The sequence below is a fragment of the Ambystoma mexicanum genome, chromosome 10 (genome assembly GCF_040938575.1).
Source record: "Ambystoma mexicanum isolate Mex_15411 chromosome 10, UKY_AmexF1_1, whole genome shotgun sequence".
NCBI lineage: Eukaryota > Metazoa > Chordata > Amphibia > Caudata > Ambystomatidae > Ambystoma > Ambystoma mexicanum.
The window spans coordinates 1512197455-1512220106 of NC_090932.1; the positions used below are offsets into that span (position 1 = coordinate 1512197455).

Here is a 22652-nt window from a genome sequence, read left to right on the forward strand (position 1 = left end):
CCGGCCAGTTGAGAGACTATTGATTTTCACTTTATTTTGAGTTTAGCATGTAAGGGTCAGGTTAGGATTTGGGACACAGGACTGAACTATTTATTTTTGGACATTCTGATATCGATATCCTTTAGTTTCGTTGACGCAGGGAAACCCCTCATAACAATAGGGCGAGATAAGTTTTTCTCCAACCCTCGTTTTCCTTTAATAAAAGTCTACAACCACCACCATGATAACCCTGTGTTCGAGTCTTACTCCCGATTCCTTACAGCAAATCACAAATGCTCCGATTTCTAAGACGGGCTTGGGCGGACAAAGTCCCATGTCTAAACCCGGTGGGGCACGGGGAATATCGGGATATTCTTGGGTCGGGTAAGCCATCCGCTCTGCAATGCGACCCCTGGAGGCAGTATACCGAGGCTCCATAAGAGTCTGCTTTCCCTCCCCAACCTCCTATGCCCCCATGCAGGTGACAAAGCGCAAAATCAGGCAGCATAGGGTTGTTAAGCATTTTGTGCCAGCAGCTTGTATATGATAGCCCCAGGGAAACACTGAGCCCTCAGCGTGCAGATTACACTATCAGGAGAAAGGTTGTTGATGAATTGCAAACACATAAGAACAGGGAACATACTGACCGGAGAGTTCACTGCTCGCACAGGGAGCACAGCTGTGGACCAGCACCGGCATCACGACAGTTCCACCTGACGCCGGGAATACTTCAGCCCTCTGCCTATGCACGGACGGTCAATAAAGCCACAACACATGGGATGAGGGGAGACGAGACACATTGGGGAAATGCATAACAAAGACTGACTAATCCCATGGCCCGCAGGTAGTGGGCAAAGAGCATAGCCAATACTGGGCATTATTGAGGAACCCGGTTCAGACCATAACCTTATAGACAGAGGGAGAGGTTGTTATTGCGGGATAATGTAATGACAAGGGTAATCATCCCAAATGATAATGACCCCTCCCAATAATCTTGAACATGATCAGAGGTCCCATTCCAGCAGATCCGGCATTTTTAGTCACATCATTAATAGCTTTCACTCCGCAAACCTCGTATTCCACATACATTCCACCACCTTACGTGACGGATCACTCAGTATAATATGCCCAGTAAGCTTTAAAACCTTTAATCTGTAAATACTAGGTCAGTACCAATATCATTGTGTTCGGCTTTGCTCAGAAAGTCGCATCCTCATACCACATTATACATGTGGTGTAGATATATGTGCACACATCTGCACAGACAATGAATGTACGGACTTGATGGTTCTGCAGACAGTAAAATACGTGTTTGAGGGGGTGCTGCAAACGTGGTCTTTATGAACATGCTCCTGCTCTTCCTGAGTGAAACAGCTGCCAAACTATGAAGAGACGGAGCCGATTGCCCCCACCCCATCTTATTATCGTCTCTTAATGTATAATAAAACATCCCATGAATACCAAACAAGGAGAATATGGCTGCGTGGCTAGCTAGCGCGCACACGCCTGGCAAGGCTGGCACATGGGCCAGCAGGTCTGAAAGGAACATCACCCAGCCACGGATTCCCAAACGATGCAACTGGGCACGAGCGCCTTTCCATGCATGCGAGCCATCTCCCTCCCTGCACTCGATAGAGTGCCAGAGTGTCACTCCCACTAGCGTTGCATTACGCGTAGGACAAGGAGGAAAGAATGACCCACACCGTGCATGTCCAGCTGCAAAGCTCTCGAAGGTTCCGGTGCGTGTGCTAGGATGCAGTTACATCTCTCCTTTAGCAGCCTAGCACTCGAATGCACGCCTGGACTTATCTAGAAATATGTATCTCCAGAAAAACATTGACACGCATTATACAAACAGAGCATTATTTAATATAGATCATTGCATTAAATGTCTGGCTTTATACAAAATATAAAAATCATAGCAAGGTTTAAAAAAATACTGGGTCCGATTTTTACAAACCAATCTTTCTACCTACAGATTTACTTTTTTCCCATATATAGACACTCTGGATTTTCATTTTGTCACATGCCATTAATACGTTAAGGTATAACCCGTTGTTAATGGTACTGGAAATGACAGATGTTGCATAATGTCTGTTCAGGCGTTGCTCTTTAGAAAGTAGTATTGTTCCAAGCTTCGCGGATTTTATCCCAGGGGCCGCCCAAGACTGCAGCCAGAATGAAGAAAAACACCAAGAACATTCCTTTAGCAAGAGACTGTGAATACGGTTCACCTGAAAGAACAGAAGACAAGAGAACAGGTTTACACAACTAATAAAAAACAGCACACACTGTCTCCATTTCCTGCAATAGTTAAGAAATACAATTGTGCTCTATTTTCTTGTTCGTATTGATTAAAAACGGTTAGGATTTTATAATTCCACCGTAGAAAGCAAGCAACCCCACTTCAGATTCGGACTCTACTCCTATCTAAAGCAATTGTCATCAGCTATAAAGCGCCACTTGCCAATGGTGTGTACCAGCAACGAGTGGTGGGTTGGTAAGTGCGTGCTCACACTGTCAAAGAGAGCACTGCGGGTCATGCCATGGACGCCAGCACATGTAAGGCATGGAGTGCAAGGACTGGAAGTCCCTAATTTGAAACACCCTCATTGCCATGCTGAAACACACAATGGGGCCAGGGCTGGACTGGACTGGGAACCAAAAGAGGCCCTGGAAATCATTTTCAAAAGTGGCCCCATGCTACACATTTTCAGCAAGCGCAACCTTTTTACTATGGGAAAATGTGTAAAGCCCCCCAAAAAGAGGCCCAGGGTGCAGAGGCCTACTGGGAACTCTCCAGAGTACCCTGTAGGCCAGAGGCGTAGCCAGGATTGTCTAACAAGTGGGGTTTGCAGCTAATTTAGTCAGGGCCACCACAGTGACATCCATCTGTAAATGCCCCCAAAATGCTGCTGAGTGGGCATTTACAGATCTTGGGTGGGCCTTGCCCACTCAGGTTCTATCCCGTCTACGCCTCTGCGACCAGTCCACCCCTGAAGGTGGCACAGTTTGGGGGGCCCGAGGGGGCAAATGGAAGCAATGTTACGCCCGTCTTTTGACGTGGCAGGAGGGGGCGGAAGCAGAGTTATATTTCCGCTCCGGTTTTCCCTCTGCCTTAAAAACAACTTGCTTTTACGCCAGCATCCAGCATGATATTTGAATGCTGCGGTGAAACCAATGATTTCTTATGTAATACGGCTGCTTTTAGCACCAGTAGAAAGACAGATTCCATAAGAGTTCATTGTAAGCGCAGCCTGCCATGCATACACAGCACGTAGCGTTTACTCTATTTGCACTGCGGAGTGCAAAACAAAGGTGTAAAGAGACTTCCACTGTCTCTTGACCCTGCTCTACGCATTGCAAATGGAAAACATTGTCTGGAGGGGACCCCTTTCCATGTAATTGCAAACGTAATCTTTCTCCTCCGGGCAAGTTATGTTATGGAGCTAAATTAACTCCAGTGTTAGTTATTGTAACATGAATGAGAATGAACGTGGATCGGCCACAATTCCACTGATATATGCGGGAAAAAATGGAGGAAGAAAAAGAATATACGCTGTACTTATGAACACAAAACAATTCTATTTATTCACTTGGTAAGCCAAACTGAATGATACATACAGTAGTTTACGTCTGTAATTTACATATAACACTAGTCAGAGCAATTGTAATAGGGGAATACAGAAGTCAAGATGACTACGCCCTTTATGAAGGAAGACAAAAATGATGAAAGAGGGCATTTCCTCAAACTGGGTGAGTGGGAGGAGGAGTGTGGTCGGTCAATAATGCTTGTACATGACAAAACAGAATATCACGGAGCCCCAAATCGCCGAGAGCAATGCAACCTGCTGCTGTAAAGCGGATGATAGTGAGTGATGCATGGGTTTGACACAGCTTCTGCAAGAGTAGTTTTATATTGGACAAAATGCCCACTCACGACTGAACAGAGAAAAAAACAACAACTGGCTGGGTTACCTGTATAATATCGCGTCAGTGGATACGCAAGCTGTGGCCAGCACACCTCGTTCCGATCGCAGTCGTATTCTGTGTAATTAAGCTGAAATCTGTGAACAGAAAAAAGGAGCACGCTGATTAGAAATCGGGCTGCTGTCTAACATTCCACTCTTTTGAAATATTTCCCCAAACGGATATGAGGCATGTGCTGAAGCTTTTAAAGGTGGAGGTCGGTTGGCCTTGGCAAATGCTGCAACGTTCATGCAGTTCGAAGTCGATTCCCGAGCAGACGGATCAAGACTGAGGGACATGACACATAAGCAATGCACCCAATGGTTGACGAGCCACACCGTCACATTTAATGTGTATGTATTCTATTCATGATTTATATCTCGCTTAATGCTGCCCCCCCCCACTCCGACCCAGCGTCTACACATGAAAGTATAGAAGTGAACCTATGAAAAACATATGAGGGAGGCGTTGGTGGGGAACACACTTATGTCATTATATAACCCTTAATGAGGTCATTTACTAATGCGTGCACAAACTAGAACATGGGGCATATGTGCCCCCTGCCTGAAAAGGAGACAAGAAATGTTGGGCTAAATGCAGGAATGTCTCCAACTGTGGATCACGTGTGCGAATACACAGGATAACAGTCCCGAAGTGGGAACCGAGAACGAATTAAGGAAGTAATTGATTCGCTTTTCAAAGGCAAACTATAAGTAGCAAGTAATGCGAATCTCCACAGCACGGAGGACTATATGCAGGCTTTTCTGCTCATGAACCTGTAGTCTCTGGGTCTTCTATTTCTGAAGTCCCTTTCACCTTCTGAGAAGACCGAATTGGATTAGGTGGGGGGAATAGGCACATTTTACACAAGGCATCATACAAGGATGTTGTTTTTTCGGATTGCACAGTTACCTGGTGTAATGATTTACAAATTAAACAAGAGTGTGGGAGCCCCTCTACTGAAAACGAACATGGTTGTCAAATACCCTATTCTATGGAATTTCTTCCACTCGGAGGGTCTACCACCACGTTTAAGCTCACCATACCCCTCACTGAGGAGAAATATCCATTTACCTATCAGTCTGGTCCCACCCACAAGGGCAGTCAAGCACTAACATGCTAGGCAATTCTCCTCTGAACAAGAGCCACCAGCAACATCAGACATGTGTTTCGGCCTTGTTGGGCCTCCGGAAGTGAGGTGAAGCAGAGCCTTTCTAAGGCACAGCTAGCAATGGGTCCTCGTCTGGATTACCCTGGATTACTTAGAGTGAAACCCCAAGTTTTACAAATAAAACAACAATGTGGGAGCCCCTCTACCGAGTACGAACATGGGTCAAATCTATTCCACACAGTAGGGTCTACAGCCACATTTTAGCTCACTGCACCCCTGCTCCCTAACACTTGTTGAAGGCCTCTGACGTTCATGTGCCAACCTAGTTCATCTCCCCAAAATTAAAGAAACGTAGTTTAACATGTATTTCCATCTCGGCCTAGTTATTGATCCAGATCACCTTTGTGACCTTGCTTAAAGGTTTCTAGGAGAAAAGGGTATAGCCGATATGTGGGGAGCCAGAGAAATCCCACCTGTCGGGTACCTCCCCCCCAAGCACCCTCAAGCCAATGCATAATGGGCCCAGTGGGGACCCATCATGCATGTTCAGATCCTACCACCAAAATATGAGGCGATGGGGAGGAGTGGCTGCAGGTATGACTTTGCACCATATGGTAATGTATGGCTCTAAAATGTACCCAGCATCGTAGCAAGTCCCGTTGAAGTCCCGCTTTGCCCGTGGTCTTCGTCTGTTGTGGATTGCAGCGTTTTCAGAGGAGTACTACATTGCCCAAAAGGTGATTGGATGATAGCCTGCCAAAGACATAAGGACTTAAGGACTTCCATCCACTATTATAGCCTTAACGTGTGTTATTTTAATTTTATTTAGGCTTTGCAGCACGTATTACGTGCCCTGTCTATTTAAATAGCTAACCGCGCGCATCGCGTGCGTGCATCTTAGCATGTCCCGTTGAAGTCCCGCTTTGCTGCTTAGACGCGGCGACCAGGTCCGGGCTGCGTTTGCTTCCTTTTTTTGAGGAGCAAAACATAGGATAGGAATTATTGTCACGCTGGCGAGCACGTTCAGGTTTGTTGAAATTTGAGGCAAAACACAAGAGTAACGGGATACCAGGAATATCTCAGTACTGTGACCTGGCCTGGATAGAACAAGGAGAGATTAACATGGAAGGTCAGAGTACTGTTGTATTTATGTGGTGAGTCCCGGTGCAAAACACCTGTCTACATAATCATAATAACTTCACAATGCAAAAAACATGTATGGAGGAACGCCTTTTTCAAAAAACCAAATCATGAGATGAAACAAATTGAATTCAACCCAGTAGACGCTCCAACACAATTCAATATTTTTTATTAACATATATGAACACATCATTCTAAAAAACTGATCTCATAATTATAAAAACATACATCAATTGTAAGTATCAATAAATTCGTTAATCAATCCATCAAATTCATAATTGGACTGACAAGATACATCATTCCCATCTAAAACCACAACAAACCACATTCAACCATACCATATTCATACCCAAACAATTCATCAAATCACTCAATTATAACAAATATTTCATCAATAAAAGCAAACATACTAAAACACAATTATACAATATTTAATCCATTATAAATATGAACCGTGAATTTGACACAGCTGAGTCAGTCTCTTGTTTGTATGGTCTAATCTGGCTCAAGCTGATATCAATTAAAACTGTTTACAAATAACAGTACATACCCCGACCCGACATTTTTCTTTCTGTATAATTCTCAGTAAACAGAAATTCTTTAGGGGCACTATGGTCCAGCGAGATCGCGTGGAATGTGGATGGAAAAAAGAGAACGTGTAAACTACATCAGCGTGGTTCACAATCGATCTTCTATAACTTTATCGAATAATACCAATCACTGGAGAACAAAACGGCTCTCGGCACCTAATTGAGTAGAGGAGCCCAATCTCATAGATTCTGTATATATGTAACAGCAACTTCTCGCCCACCTTTATCACAAGGGTCTGTCACTATCCAACATGTGCACCTACAATCACTGCATCCTAGCAGCAATCTTCCCATAGGGCAGTAACAGAAACAACATTTGTATTGGTTGTTACCGTAAGGTTTAACATTACTGCGTAACTCTCGAACGTGCAACGCGCGTAGCCGTGAAACTCAAATCAGCCGGCAAGTCCCGTAGAAGTCCCGCTTTGCCCATGGTCTTCACCTGTTGTGGATTGCAGCATTTTCAGAGGAGTACTACATTGCCCAAAAGGTGATTGGATGATAGCCTGCCAAAGACATAAGGACTTAAGGACTTCCATCCACTATTATAGCCTTAACGTGTGTTATTTTCATTTTATTTAGGCTTTGCAGCACGTATTACGTGCCCTGTCTATTTAAACTGCTAATCGCGCGCATCACGTGCGTGCATCTTAGCAAGTCCCGTTGAAGTCCCGCTTTGCCGCTTAGACGCGGCGATGCGGTGACCAGGTCCGGGCTGCGTTTGCTTCCTTTTTTTGAGGAGCAAAACATAGGATAGGAATTATTGTCATGCTGGCGAGCACTTTCAGGTTTGTTGAAATTTGAGTCCATTTGAAGTTACTCTGTTATATGCTGTTAATGCACAAGTCCTGTGCTATTGATAAACCTGCTATCCTTCCCGTTTTGTCTATTCACGAAGTATCGCACAGCTTATATTTTTAAGGAGTGTGTAACCCCTAATGATTTATTATTAACCCCAATCAATGGTTCGGTGCCAAATTCTAGTGATCAACCAAGCGTGCCTCTCGCACATCCAAGAAAACCATCACTCTCACTCCAGTAAATAAAACCCCTTCCCAAAATTGTGACATTTGAAATTTTTATGAAAAAATAAGTGAACCTTCAGCCTTAAGTCAAGCGTTTGTGCAAACTGAGGCTGTTGCTCCGCCAACACCATTCCTGAGACCACAACTACTCATAATACTGATCACAATGTGTTGAATCCTTCTGTCATCATATCTGACCAAACTATTTTGACAATTCCTCAAACCCCTAACAAAATCATAAAGCGAAAGAGAACGTTTTCAGTGGTTGAAGAAGAAACTTTGAGTGGTGTGGAAGCCATGGCTAATGCTGATTGTGATGTGGAAGCTGAGGAACGAAGTGTGAATGGATCCTCTGTGAATGTTTTGTGTGAAGAAGTGGTCGAAATTGTGGATGTGAGTGCCAAAGAGGCCCCTATGATTGATGTTTCATTTCATGCTGGTATTAAAGATCTGGAAAACTCCAGACTGTCTGTTGCAATGGACTATAACCTTCCGGGTTCTATGGACTCAACGAGACATGTTGTGGATGAGTCCTACATACAACCAACGCCGCGGCGTTGTCTGTCCTCTAGGAATCCTGGTGATGCCCTTGCTAATCCTGCGCTCTTAGAGATTACTCTAGGGGAAGTTAATACAACTATAGCCATTCTTTTAAAACTTTTTGAAGCTATGGATCGCAAGATCGCCCACCAATCAATAAAAATAGATCAGAATGGTGAATGGATGAAATGCATTTCGCATGAACCCTCCAATACAGAGAGTATCAAGAACATTGTGCAGAGATTATCTGCATTAGAAACCCAATACATTTCCGGCCCTATGTCTTCAGAGCATTTAAGGTATAACATTGTGCAGAGACTTTCAGTGCTAGAGAATAATTACATCTCTGGCCCAATGCCCTCAGAGCCCTGAAGGTCGGCCTTACCCATGTTAACGAAGATCATTTGTCCTGTTGAGTGTGTGGAGGACACAATTGATAAGAAACATTATTCGTGGGTCAGTGTTGATTCGCCTGAAAGAAGTGTACATAATGAACCTCCTAGAGCAAATATATGTGAAGAGATCACTCAGCAGATCCCAAAAAATGGCCATGAAAACATTGTTCTTAAAAAAAGCCAAAACACTGACAAATAAAGTGTCAGTTGCAGGGAAGGCTAACAAAATCAGTACAAAAGTTTTACATGTACCAAATTTTCCCCCAGCCGCCTTAACTCCATCTAGTCATACCACAGCTAAGTCTACCCAGGCAACAGGAGGGACTACTGATAATGTTACGAACCACAAGCCTCCTGATGCTAAAGACCCTACCACCTTACCTCTACCAAACCCCCCAGTAGCAAGACAGTCTCAGGCTTTGCCTTCTGGGTATGCACCCTTGAACGAGCTTGTAGAATTGCTTGATAACAACTCGTTCATGGTGCCTCCTCTGCAGAACCTAACCCCCGTTGAAGTTCTTTCATCTATCCCGACTCGGGTGGCCTCACTAGGCACAGATAAACATCATGCACCTGCATACGTTCCGGGCTTTGAGGATCGTATGTCTACATTGAAATCTGCGGTGGATTCTTACCTACTTAGAAGGCTAACTGAGGTGATCCCAGAGGTCAACCGGGTGACTGATAAACCATTGTCAACACAAAAGGCTTCCTCTCTAATGCCACAAGCAGACTATCTTTACAGAGAAAATGCTATGGAATGTTCACAAAATACAGCTCCAGTGAATCCTAGTAGCAATCGTGATTCCTCCCTTAAAAACACTGCAATGACTAACGGGGACTGTAACTCAAATCCCAAATTCCAGATGAGTAATCAGAAAAATTCCAATATGCAAAGGTTTAACTCTCTCCACACCCTGATTCTGAAGTATCATGATGGCCCATTTGCAAAATATGATCTATGTCGTTCAAGTGTTTTAAACATTTTTGCTGAAATCCAGGCGCTAGAAGATCTGTCCTCGAGTGACTTTGACCAAATTGAATTCCTCTGTGATAGAAATGTATCAATTTTTAGGCTGTGGATCAAATCAGGGTTGGTACGAAATACGTTATGGAAGGCGAAAATTGATCTTTTCAACATGGGTTTTTTGTTAGCCTTAGATCCGGCCTGTCGAAATCATCATGAGGCTAACCAAATGGCAGCGAATGCAGTCCCATTACCGGCACCAGATTGTGTATGCCCATTTTGCATTACTGAAAACAGCACGCAGAGAGTGTTAACCTCAAAAAACCAATCATGACCACTAACTAACGTACCCAGATATGCAAAATGCTGGGCTGGGAACATGCACCATTGAAACAGAGGTTATCCAATCCTGGACAACCAGCTCAGAGACAAACGTGATTCAGTCAAGGTAAGGATGTGGATTAGGGGGTCTGAGGCCATAAACCAGTAATATCCGTACAGCTGCACTTCTAGAGAGGCATGAGCATATATGGCCATTCGTACCTCTGAACTGGAGGAAGATGGCACCAAAGGTGGCAATTCACAAAAATAAACAACGAGGGAGCCAATGTTTGCCATTTTAGTAGCCAAAATGCACCTTTGTGCTAAAAGTAAATGTGGATAGCAGTGTACCCGTGTTAAGACAGAATACCTATTTTTAGTTATGTAAGGCCCTTCAACGTTTTGCATCAGTGACTTATTTTTGGAGGCGAGAGGGACTGCTAATGAAGGCCCCTACCTTTACTTCCCAGTGCCCCGTGCTCCTGCACTCAGAGGTTCACATCTGATGTAAAAAGTCCAAGGCAGGACTCCCGTGCCCTCCACCTCGCTCCACCTTCTGTGTTCTGCTGGGCCGTCCAATCTAGAACTGGTTTCCAGGCCATTTACCATCAATGCCTGCCGCTTGCTCCAAGGCCAGCTGCCTTATTGTAGTTAGATGCCATCACAAGGAAGGGTGCTGGGACCCCAAGAGCTCCTATAATCAGCTCTCTGGGCCATCCTGAGTCTCCTCCATAGCATCCTAATCTTGGGACCAATTTCTGTGGCTGTGCCACCATTCCTTTGCCCACCAAGCTGCCAGAGCCATCTTTGCTGAGTTCCCTCATCTTTCCCAAGTCTTCCATGCCCATATTTTCACTGCTGTTTTGATGAGGATCCATCGTGGGAAGGTTGCTTTTTCTTCCTTTTGGTTTTCTGTGGTATCGCTGGCCAGGGGTTTTAGCCCCTGCGCAACAAATCACTGTAAACCACACCTAGGAGGAACCTAGGTTGTTTTGTGCCGCTGGAGCCTTTTTTGCCGCAACCGCTGGACTCTTCCCTCTGGGTCCTGGGGTGAGCACTTATTCAAGATACTCACCCCAAGAAGTCACTTTGATCCGGGGTCAAGATTCTCTGGAAGCAAACCTCTACTGCCTTTCCCATTGACTAACATTGGAGGTTTTCCTGCTTTGCTGCATCTTCTCCTAGGGCTTCTAGATCTTCAAATAACCTCTAGATCTGTTGTTGAAAAAGAAGTGTCTTACTGGCCTTCCTGTCCATAATTCTTTGGAGCAGGTTGAAGTGCCAAAATTCGATGAATTTAGGAGCCCGCTGCCAAGTTCAGTGTTTGTGGACATGGATGCAGAGTTATCCCTTGATGTGGGATAACATGTAGTAAGGGCACAGTAGTTAGGTGTGCAAAGAGACATTTGAGCAGGTGTGAGAACCATGGTAGACGTTCCCACATTGATGCTATCAGGATAAGTTTGACTTGTTCCTGATGCTTCTTGTGAACTATTCTGTTGAGAAAAGGTTTTAGGGGAAAAGCACATGCAAATCTCCCTGACCAATTCATCCAAAGTGCGTCCCACTTGGACCCTGTCTGTGGATACCTGGATGCGAAGTCTGGGCATTGTGTGTTCTCTTGTGTTGCAAAGAGATACATGTCTGTCTGACCCCAATTTGCAAAGATGTTGTCTAGGATGTCTGACTGCAGCTGCCATTTGTGTTTTCCGATGGAAGATGAATCTATCTGCTTTGCATATCTGCCAGACAGTTGCGTTTCCCTAGAACAGAGGTCTTCAAACTGCGGGATGCACGAGACCTAAGCCTGACATTTAAAAAAAAAAAATTAAAACATTTAAAAAATTGAGGAAATGGGCAGGGGCGGCTCACAGGGTCGGAATGGAGCATACAACTAATTTGGGCACCAATGAAAAAGTGGCCCACAGTTGGAAATGGAAATTCATTCCTTTAAATTCATTCCTTTAGTGACGGACTGTTTGAATAGTACCCAAAGGGGTGTTTTGTGTTAAAAGGTAAGCAAATTGTGATATTTTAAGAATATTTATCCAGCAACAATGGTCAAAACTACTAGCTTCATAGTATAGTAATTCATCAAACTGGCCCACACTGGCAAAAAAGTGGCCATTTTGATCAAATAAAACATGCCCACAACACCATGTTTGGTTCGGGATTTGCCCTATTGGCAAGTCTCATCCATAATGAGTGAGGGGGCGTCAACCCAGTGGCCACCTAACCCATTATGGAGGAATCAGCCCAATGAAACACTGAGCATTCCTGGACTGGCTGAACTTTAAAGGGAAACATTGTTTCCCTTTGACAGCTCAGTTCCCCGCCGCACATGCTCACTGAGCCATGCAAGGCTAGGGGCGTTTTTTTTAAAAAGTATGCTCTAAAATACAACATTTTAACCTATTATTTAAAAAGAATTCCCAGGGAGAAAACCCCTGAATCCTCCTTGCTTGGTTCAGCTACTTCGCTGTCCTTGGTCGCTATGGCATATCTAGGGGAAATATTTATGCCCCTGTTAGGGAGAATTCTCTCTTTAGGCTGAATTTCCTAACCTAGTGAGTCCCCCAGCAGCTTTGCTGGATTTCTGGAGTTTGTTTTTTTCTCCTGCCAAGAGTGAGACTCTTTTTCTCCCACTCTTGGACATGGTTAATGGTATTCCTTTGATTGGTAATGTGTTTTATGGGCTATGGGGTCCTTTACTCCATAGGGTCTCGTGTTTTTCCTATGTGTGTTACACAACTCCCTCCGTGCAGTAGCACAGGGGTGTCATAGTGACACCCCACCATAGACTCCATACCATGGGACTGACTACTGTCTCTCAGGGCATGTAAAGTCACCATTGCCTTTACTAGTCCCAAATTATTAACAGAAACCAGTACAAACCATCATATTGTGGACGTACTGGTCGGGGCAATTCGGTTGTAAAGTCACCATTGCCTTTACTAGTCCCAAATTATTAACAGAAACCAGTACAAACCATCATATTGTGGACGTACTGGTCGGGGCAATTCGGTTGCCCCGGGGTCTGTTAGTCGAGGGGGCACATCTCCGTCCCCCCTGATCGAGTTTTGGCTGGTGGCAGTGGAAACTACTTTTTATATTCGACCGCAAATATTTTCCTATGGGATTTTCCCATTGTTCGAGGCTACCAACTTTCATTATTTAATTCTCATAGCCTCGAACATAAAGCCGGTTTACTTAATTAATATTAATTCTCCGGTTGGTATTTTTTGCCAAGACTCGATTCTAAAATGGCATTTGTGTTCTCTTCTGTGACTCCAACCCAAGTCGAGCCCTTTGTTCCACTTTTTGGCGGGCTTCTCCATAGAAGCCTCCAAAAGTGGTGCCACTCTGTCTGGGTACCACGGGGGGTGTGGGAGGGGGTTTAGGCACCCTGGACCGAGTTACCTTGGTAACTCAGGTCACACTCTTGTGTGATTGCCCCAAGTGGTGAGCCGGCCGGCTCACCACTTAGTATGTTTGAGTGACAGCTAGGCTGAGTGAATGGGGGTTCTCTGCATAAAAGCAGGGCTTTGGGGACTGGAACTTCAGAAGTCGCCACAGGACCGAGAATCCGACGAGGGAGAAGCTGAGCCGACCTACCACGACGACACCACCGGTGGAGCCCTGCGGAACCGACTCACCACTTCCCGATGACAGAGAAGATCTCCCGGCTGGAGAGGCTTCTTCCCCTGACTGGTGGGCACAACCAGTTTACCTTTCTTTCTTCGCACCCCAGCCCGGTTTGTGGTCGGACTGCCCGTGCCAAGCACCCCGGCAGCCGGATAGCCACTCACCACTGAACCGCGAATCACCGGACCGCTCCTTGTACCTGAGAAACTCCACAGCTGGTTTCTTCCCTGGCAGTACAACGGACTCCTGTCTTCATCCACGACGAGATCCTCTCTTACCCCAGACGAAACACCGACTTGCACCCGCTGCTAGGAACAACTGCCCCCGCTGGAGTGTTCTCACCACTTTAAGGTACCATGTCCGCCAGCCCTCCCTTTCTAATGATTGGAACAAGGTAATAATAACTCCTTAACCTTCTGGACTGGGCTGGCCGCCTTGACCCTCTAACTGGTCCCTTTCTTGGTCCAACTCCTTTTTTTGAACCGTTACGAGACGTTTGTGCACTGCAACCGTGTGACCTTGGACACATTTCGTTTTGATCCTCTTAAAGCGGATCCAGCCTATTGACTCTGAATTCACGGTGTTACTTTGCCTTTCCCTCTTGTGTGTTCGTGAAAAAGTGTTGGGATCTGTTTCAATTTATTCTCTGCTTTTCTCTCCCTTTTTAAACCGAATTATTAGAGTGCCATCTACATTAAGCGCTCACCGCTGTCTGAAAATAAGTGGGGCTTTACTTAAGACTTGTCTAATATTCTTTTAAGGGAGTGTATATCTTTTTGTGACCGTGTTGTCGAATTGCTTATTATTAGTGCCTGTGTGTTTTTCTAGATGTGGTTTTAAATAAATAATTATATCTCTTTTACACCAACCCCTGGTCAGTGTTTGCTTGTTCTACTGCATTCTCTTGACCTATTGTGAATACTCTGTATACTGCCTAACTCTTCTTGAGGGAAGTCTGACTGCTCAGCCACAGCTACCAAGTGAATCTGTGTGGTACAGACTGCTACCAAGTGGGTTTACTGCCAAACACCTGTAGTCCTAAATCTTTTGCAGTGATCCCAGAGGGAACTGCACAGGTTTCTGCCTAACAGCCCCTCCATTAAAAAGATTCACCACCGCCACTGGTTCTGGGACTGTGCTGGGAGCAGGGTGGGAGAGGCCATGGATGGTGGCGGGAGCAGCATGGCCGGGAGCCATGGGATAGAGGTGGGCGCAGGGTGGGGAGAGCCCAGGGTCTGTGGTGGGGTGGGGTGGGGAGAGCCCAAGGACTGGGTAGGAGTGGGATGAAGGAGCCCAGAGACTGATGGGAGCAGGTGGGGGACCCCAGGGACTATACTGGGAGTAGGATGCAGTGACAGCACGGAATAGTTCATAGCCATTTGGATTTACTGTCTACTTGGCTTTTTTGGTGGGCCCGGCCTGCCCACGTTTTGCTAGGGGGTTGGGGGGTACAGGCCAAAAAAGTTTGAAGACCACTGCCCTAGAACATGTTGCGACAGGAGGACTATCTTCTTGTGTTTGAGCACTCAAAAACAGATGTTCTCGGCTAGTTTGGACAGACTTGGAGAGTATGTCCCACCCCGTTTGTTGATGTAGTAACCGCTGTGGTGCTGTCTGTGAGGACTAGTGCTGTTTTGTTTGCCAGCTGGTGTTGAAACACTTGTAAAGATTTGAACACTGCTAATAATTCCAGAAGGTTGATATGCTTGACATTGCCTGCGTCCACATCCCATGCACAGTGTGATGGAGAAAATGTGCTCCACACACCCTGATACTGATGCATATTTTGTTAGAGAGGCATCTATTGTGGGAGTGTTGAATGATTTTCCCTTTAAAAGGTTCTCCTTTGTCCACCACTGCAGCGATTGAACAAGGGATTGCAAAACTACCACTAGATTGCCCCATAGACCGCTTGACTGCGACTATTGTTTCGCTAGCCACTCTTGCATAGGACACATGGGCAGACAAGTATGTGGTACCAGGTAATTGCATGAAGCCATCACTCTAAGTACGGTTATCTGATGACCGGCTATATAATCTCAACCATGGAGTCCCCCAAGGTTTTGTCCTTGGCCCCTTTCTTTTCTCACTCTATACTTCCTTCTTAGCTCCTATCATCTCCTCTTTTGGTATCTCGCACCACTTCTACGCTGATGATACCCAGCTTTTCCTCTCCTTCTCCTCCTTCACTCCTGACATTCATGATAAACTCTTCTTGCCTTTCTGCTATTAAATCCTGGATGTCCTCTCACTTTCTTAATCTTAATGCTGATAAAACGGAACACCTTTTCTTCCCTGCCAATACTCTTCCTCCTCTCTCCCCTCCCCCTTTCATTCTCTTTCCCCCCTCCCAGCTCTCCTTCTCGACCCGTGCCTGTAACCTTGGTCTTCATATTGACCATCACCTCTCTCTACCCGACCACATTTCTCTCACTGCCAAGTCTTGTCGCTTTCACCTTTACAACATTTGTACAATTCGACCCCTCCTAACCTTTCAAGCCACCAAACGCTTAATTACCTCCCTTATCTTCTCCAAACTTTTCTACTGTTCCTCCCTTTTCTTTGGACTCCCCTCCTCTCACCTCTCCTCACTCAAAACTGTCTTCCACTCTGCCATCCGCTTCCTCTGCCTTCTCTCACCTCTTGACTCCATCTCCTCTTCTCTCACCTCTCTAGGTTGGCTCTCTTTTCACTCCCAGCTCAAATTCAAGTTCCTCTGTCTTGTCTTCAAATCCCTCGATGGTCTTGCCCCCCCCACCTTTCCTCCCTTCTTACTTTCCATACCCCTTCTCATACTCTCCGCTCTGCAAATCCTTTCCTACTCTCTCCTCCTCCACCACCACCCTGTGCCCTCTCCCGCTTCCGCCCTTTCCAACTCCTCGCTCCCTTCCACTGGAACCGCCTCCCCCTCCACATCCGCTCTTCTTCCTTCTACCCTTCCTTTCACTCTTCTCTAAAATCTTATTTTCCATTCCCCTCCCTAACACCTTTCACTTCCTCGCCTACCTCTCCCCCGCCTCATGCCTTACCTCTTACTCCTGTACTTCCTTACCCTCTCCATCCTCTCTTCTACCCCACCTCCGGCTCTTAACTTGTCTTATTCTTTCCTCTCTTCTTCCTCACACCTTCTAGCCTTCCCTCTTACTTCCCTTCTACCTCCACTAACTCCTCCCTTTCCTCTCTTCTTCCACACACCTTCTCGCCTTCCCTCTTACTTCCGCTTCTACCTCCACTAACTCCTCACTTTCCCTCTCACACCTCTGTCCCTCTCCACTCCCTCATCACCTCAGCAATATTGTAAATGGTTCCTTTTACTGTTTTCGAGTTGTGATTCAATTGCCATCTTAAGCTTGTTATATTTTTTCTTGTTCTCATGTAAAGCACTTTGGACTAAAGGGCTATATAAATTCAATAAAATACAAATACAAATAATGTGGAATCTGAACTAGCATGTTCTGTACCCTCTTGTTGGAGGGGGAGACAAGGGTGTCTTCTGTCCGAATTAGCACCCCAAGAAACTGTTTTACCTGAATTGGAACAAGACTTGATTTTTTCTCGTTGAGAATCTTAATTGGAAAAGAAGAGACATATTGTTTCTTGGGGGTTCCATTGACACACCTGTGTCGTGACAGCTGTTGTAAGCCAGTCGCCTCGATAGGAGGACACTGGATTTGACGGTCTGTGCAAGTGTGCCGCCACTACTGTGAGAACTTTGATAAATACCCTTGGCACCGAGGCAATGCCCAAGGGAAGTACTTTGAATTGGTAGTGAGTTGCCCCCACATTGAACCTTAAGTACCTTGTGTGCTGGCAACATTGAAATATGAAACCATGCATCTTTCATGTCCAATGTTGCCATGTAATCCCCTGCTTTAGTAGTGGAATTACTTCCTGCAGCGTTGTCATGCTGAATTTTAGCAGCTTGACATACATGTTTGCAGGATGCAGGTCTAAAACAAGGTGCATGCTTAAATCCCTTTCTGGGACAAGGAAGTATATTGAATAGATAACTTTTGTTTACCTCTAAAAGTGGAACCAGTTCTATCATATTAGTATTTCCACTTGGAGAATCAAGTAATGCTCTTGTTGGGGTAGACGGTTTAGGTCCCAACACGGGAAAGAGGTTCACACTATGCAAATTGTATTAGGCCATGGTGCAGCTGGGTTAGATGCGATGTTGCAACTAAATATGTGTTCAATGTAGTTAGACAAATTGAAATTAGTGTTACTTTGCATTATTGTTGGATACATTTTAGAGTCACAGTAGACAGCAACATGAGTAGCAGTAGTATGGATACAATTTATTGTTCAATGTACAATTAGTAGCACCGAGAAGTATGTGGTGGGGAGCTTTATGCATGCAATAAAGGAGTTCATTGACTGGGAAACGAACATGTGGGAATTCACAATGATTTAGACTGCAGGCACATTTAGGGCACTAGGAATAATGGGTTCATTGTGGGTACATGAAGACATCACAGAAGGCAGATTTAAGCTACTAGAGTTTTAGTAGGCCACAGAGTCCCTGGATTCGCAAGAATGGGTTTTTGCGTGGCCTGGATTGGAGAGCTGAATGACCGAGGTCATGGAAGGGGGTAGGAAGTGAACCACATATTGGCAGTTGTGATAGATGCAAAGTGCAATTTCCCTGGGAGCACACAGGCTTGTTTTTTGATGACCATAAAGGTCTGTTTACATGGAGGGTTACACTGAGAGCTGATGGTTTATGGGCTTTCAGGGAAATAAGTAGCATGTATGCTGAAGGCTATATGACTTGAGATGGCAGTCGCAAATAGGAGCACATGAAAGAATACATGGAAAAAAAGAATAGGCCGCCAGAGCATCTGGGAGGAGAAGGATTTACTGCTGCCTCAAAGGCGTGCTTATTTATTTATCTCCCTCCCCTTGTCTTGAAGTGTTTATGGAAACCCTTGCACGATGGGTTTCTGTAACATGGTCTGAATAATAAACTGAGTTATTCATGAATGATAAATGTATTATGTAGAATACATCATAACTGACTATGAAACAAGATGACATGTTTAAGAGGTTGTACTTTATGAATTATCCAATGTGGTCTTAGAGTTAGGGGGTTTACATTACTTTGTATTAGAGTTAGCCAGTGGGGGTTGGGGAATGACTAACCAAATATTTGTGATTATGTAAATTGTCTAACTGTGTATATAAGCTGAAACCTTGTTGTCATTACGAGAGAATCAGATTTGTTTTCAGCTCCAAGGAACTGACAAGCCCCTCCTGATTGTTAGCATGCAATATACTTGCTTTTCTGATAAAGTGCATTAATTTCTTCATGGAAGGAATCTTTGAGTCACTTCCTCACACTCTTGTGTCATTCTTCTTGATCTGGGCAGATGGTGGCGAGTGATTTCCAGGAATTGGACCAAATATCCCTTAGCCACTGTTGATAACACCCATTGGTCTGATGTTATTCTCTCCAATGTGTGGGCGAATTGAGTAATACGACCCCCCACTGGGGAAACATGGAAAAGGAACTGAATGAGTGTCATTTGCTGGAGGGGGCAGAGGAGCCTCAGTGGCTGCACTCCTACCCAGACCTTTGCCTTGTCTAAAACCTTGTTGGTGTGAGGTATGAAATGTGGAAGACTGTCCCTGAGATGTATATCATGGGAAGAGGTCTATTGCATACCCAGACTGAGTGGGCCTTGAGTAACCCCTGGGCACAAAATACCCGACGGTATTGAACATCCTGTGCTGAATGTAAGGCTTGTTAGAGATCTAGCCTAAGGCCTTTAAAGTCCCATGTTTTTTTGCGGTTTTCAATGCACCATCTACTGCTTTACCAAACAGGACAGTCTGTTCTATAGTGTGACAAATCTGAGGATGTCGTCCCTTCTCCCCTAGGGGGAGACCTTTCACATGGGGCCAGGGTTGGGTGTCCAGAGTACAATAGTCCTGCTTGGGGTGGTGCACCGAGGAAGGATCACATGGGGAGGAACCCTCTTATTGGATTGGGGACGACTATTGTCAGAGAATGTGGTATGGCCCTGCAGTGGTGCCACATAACCCCTCTCCAATGTACAATCCTCTCCTACCCCTTTTGACAAAGCCAATATTTTTTATAGTCGGGTTACTCATTCTAATTTACCTGATTAAGTTAAAAACCTAGAAAATGTGAAGTCTTTTAGATCTGACTCTCTGACTGTGGGATATTTCAACCCATGCCAATGCACCACACTACACCCCTTTGCCAATGGGGGAAAGAATCTGCCAAAAATGGAGGCGCTAACCCCTGTGCACGCTAAATCTGCAAAGACTGCGCATGGTTCAGAAATCACAAAGAGGCTGCACCACCTTGCCACACACAGGCAAAGTTGATGTCAAAACAGAACTCCCTGTAGGAGAATGCCAGTGAGTGATGTTACCAGTTACGTGAATCAAGGTTACAGAAGTGGGTTGAAATCCGAAAATGCCTTTAAACAGTTCTCTTAATCAATTGCAACCTTCAAAGTGCTGTTTTGGCGCTAATTTCAGTCATTTCCCCAGTGAGCTATTGAAATGAAAAGTTGCTGAAATCACAGATTCTACAGGTGGCTCAGAGAAGGCCAGGCCTCACTGACTGACAGCTGCATCAGAAAATTAGCTGTCAAACCCAGTTTAAACGTGTTTCTGTTCCTGATTAAAATGGCAAAATTCACCTATTTAAAGCATGTTTGTGAAAGGCTAATTCTTTTAAATGTCCAAATCCTTTATAAACTGTGCTTATATTTTATATGAAAAGACTTTAATTTAAAGGGACCCAGTCTGGAGCTAATCAACTATTTAATTCTGATCTGACAGCCCAGCCTGGAAAAAAGATTCACATTTCAGCTTGACACTCAACTGCTATAGGAAGGCTTAAGTGATGTAATGGTTCCCGCATAATGACAAGGTGCACAATGAGACCGCATCAGACATTCGTCTCTGGCTGAGCCATCAGATGATAAATATATAATTAATGGTTTCAATTGTACATCCCACGCTAGGCATTGACTTAGGTCAAGTGCTGGGTTGAAATCACTTACGTTGCAGTAGGGAGTTTGGGAGGATCAACATGTACCTATCTCTCTTAGAGAAGGCCTCTTCTCCCTTTCTCCATTACCTATATTTTTCTAACTGCCTTTGTATTTACATTTCAATATGTAAAGGGCTCCATTTAAATTTTGTTCTACTTGCAATAAAACATTTCTGTGGAAAGACGCTCAATGAGTGTGTAACCACTGTCTTTCCGGTGATCATTCTGAACAGCGTTGTGCAAGCTCTTTCGGCCCAACACACCCAAGGAGAGATGCACCAAACGGTGGGCAGCCTATTTTCCCAGGCCAAATCCAGTTCACCCGCTGGCACGGTTGTATCAGATGATGAAGACCAAGGCAGCTACGGCTCTGTTTTGGACGCCAAAGACATCCAAAGGGAGTTGATAGACTCCTGTATGTCAGTCCCCAGCCCTGGAAAGCAGGGCCACCTTTCTGCTACACAGACAACACCTGGAGAAATAGGCACACATCGACACAAGAAAAAAGGCCACACAACGACTGTAGATACGTCGAAATCTTCCGATACCGCTCGCCAGGAGCCTGCTGTGCTTTCACACTCCTGTCCAGCGCATGGCAGTTCACAAGAACAGGCGTTGATTGCTGTGCATAAATCTACGACGGAACATGTTTCACGTCCGTCGAAAAAAGAAACTACAAAACACAGGCAAAAATGCATAGAAACATCATGGGAACTCCCCAGGGGTACTGTCCACACTAGTTGCGAGTGTTGCAGTAACACCCTCTATGCAGACTGTGCCAGAGTGCACTAGGGCAAGCTCTCCTCTGTCTCGGTCTCTACAGAAAAAGAGATCTGTTGTTGACCCAGATGCTATTGTGTTTCATCTTGCAGAAACTCTCAAAACAGTGATATGGACCAAGGCACATTTTGAGGAGACTATGGACAAGGTTGCCTCCTTTGTAACATTTATGGAGCGCTTCCCTGTCAAACAGAAAACATTACATTTAGGGGAAGGGGAACCTTTACCTAAATCCCCTAGGTTACACACTTCTCACACATCACCTACTCATACCGCCATTACAGCTTTTGATACAGTGGACCATGACACTCTTCTGTGCCGCTTAGAACAGGCCGGGATCTCTGGTATCGCACTGGCCCGGTTTGCATCCTTTCTTGCAGAGCTATCCCAGACCATTTCTTTTTGCTGCTGCTGCTCCGCACCCTGCGCACTCTCCTGTGGCATTCCTCCGGCTATTGAGAGTTGGATGTCCAATAACTACCTCAAGTTAAATGGGTCGAAGACTGAGGTTTAAACAAAAAATATCTTGCTACTGGCACTTAGGGTGATGGTCCTCCACCCCTGGGTCCCCCTCTTCCGGGCTCAGACCCCTCTCAAATCTCAGCCTCCCTCTGTCGGGTTCACTATGGCTTGTCTTCATACAAACAAACTTCCTTTGTGGTTCAAGTGTTTATTGGGTGGTGGCTTCTCGCCCCTGGGTCTCCCTCTTCCGTACTCTGACCCTTTTCGACTGTTTGCCTCCCTCTGTCGAGTTCACTGTGGCTTTTCACAAAATACTTTCCCTTGTTGCATTCACAGGTCTTAATGTCCCTTTAAACAACACACTGTGGACATCCCTCCGTCGGGTTCACTTTTGTCATCACAATGTTCTTTTAGGGCATCATGCTTCGCCCCTTCTTGTCGGCATCCCTCTGTCGGGTTCACTCTTGCCAACTACACAGAGTTCTTTTTCCATTCTCACTAAAATGGGATTCACTTCGGTCAAATACCTTCGACTGTACAGAGGATTTGTAAGACCCCTGTATGACCACTTTGACCTCCTGTTTGCGGCCTTCTGGTATCTGTAGTTTCAAACCACGTGGGATCGACCGGAGTCTCTCGAGTTAGCACCCACGTGGTGCCGGACCCCTCTGCAGCTAGTTTTCCCTTAAAGTTAA

The 22652-nt window shown here is 45.2% G+C and overlaps 1 protein-coding gene across 1 annotated transcript in view; it reads right to left on the minus strand.

The window, feature by feature from the left end:
- Window positions 1-1825: 1825 nt before the first annotated feature.
- Window positions 1826-22652, minus strand: part of TCTN2 (tectonic family member 2) — a 794052-nt gene continuing 773225 nt past the window's right edge. The window contains exons 17-18 of the mRNA XM_069619693.1: window positions 3958-4046; window positions 1826-2213 (exon numbers count right to left, since the gene is read on the minus strand). Coding sequence (XP_069475794.1) covers window positions 2092-2213; window positions 3958-4046 — 211 coding nt within the window. The 3' untranslated portion in view covers window positions 1826-2091. The remainder of the gene's footprint in view (window positions 2214-3957; window positions 4047-22652) is intronic.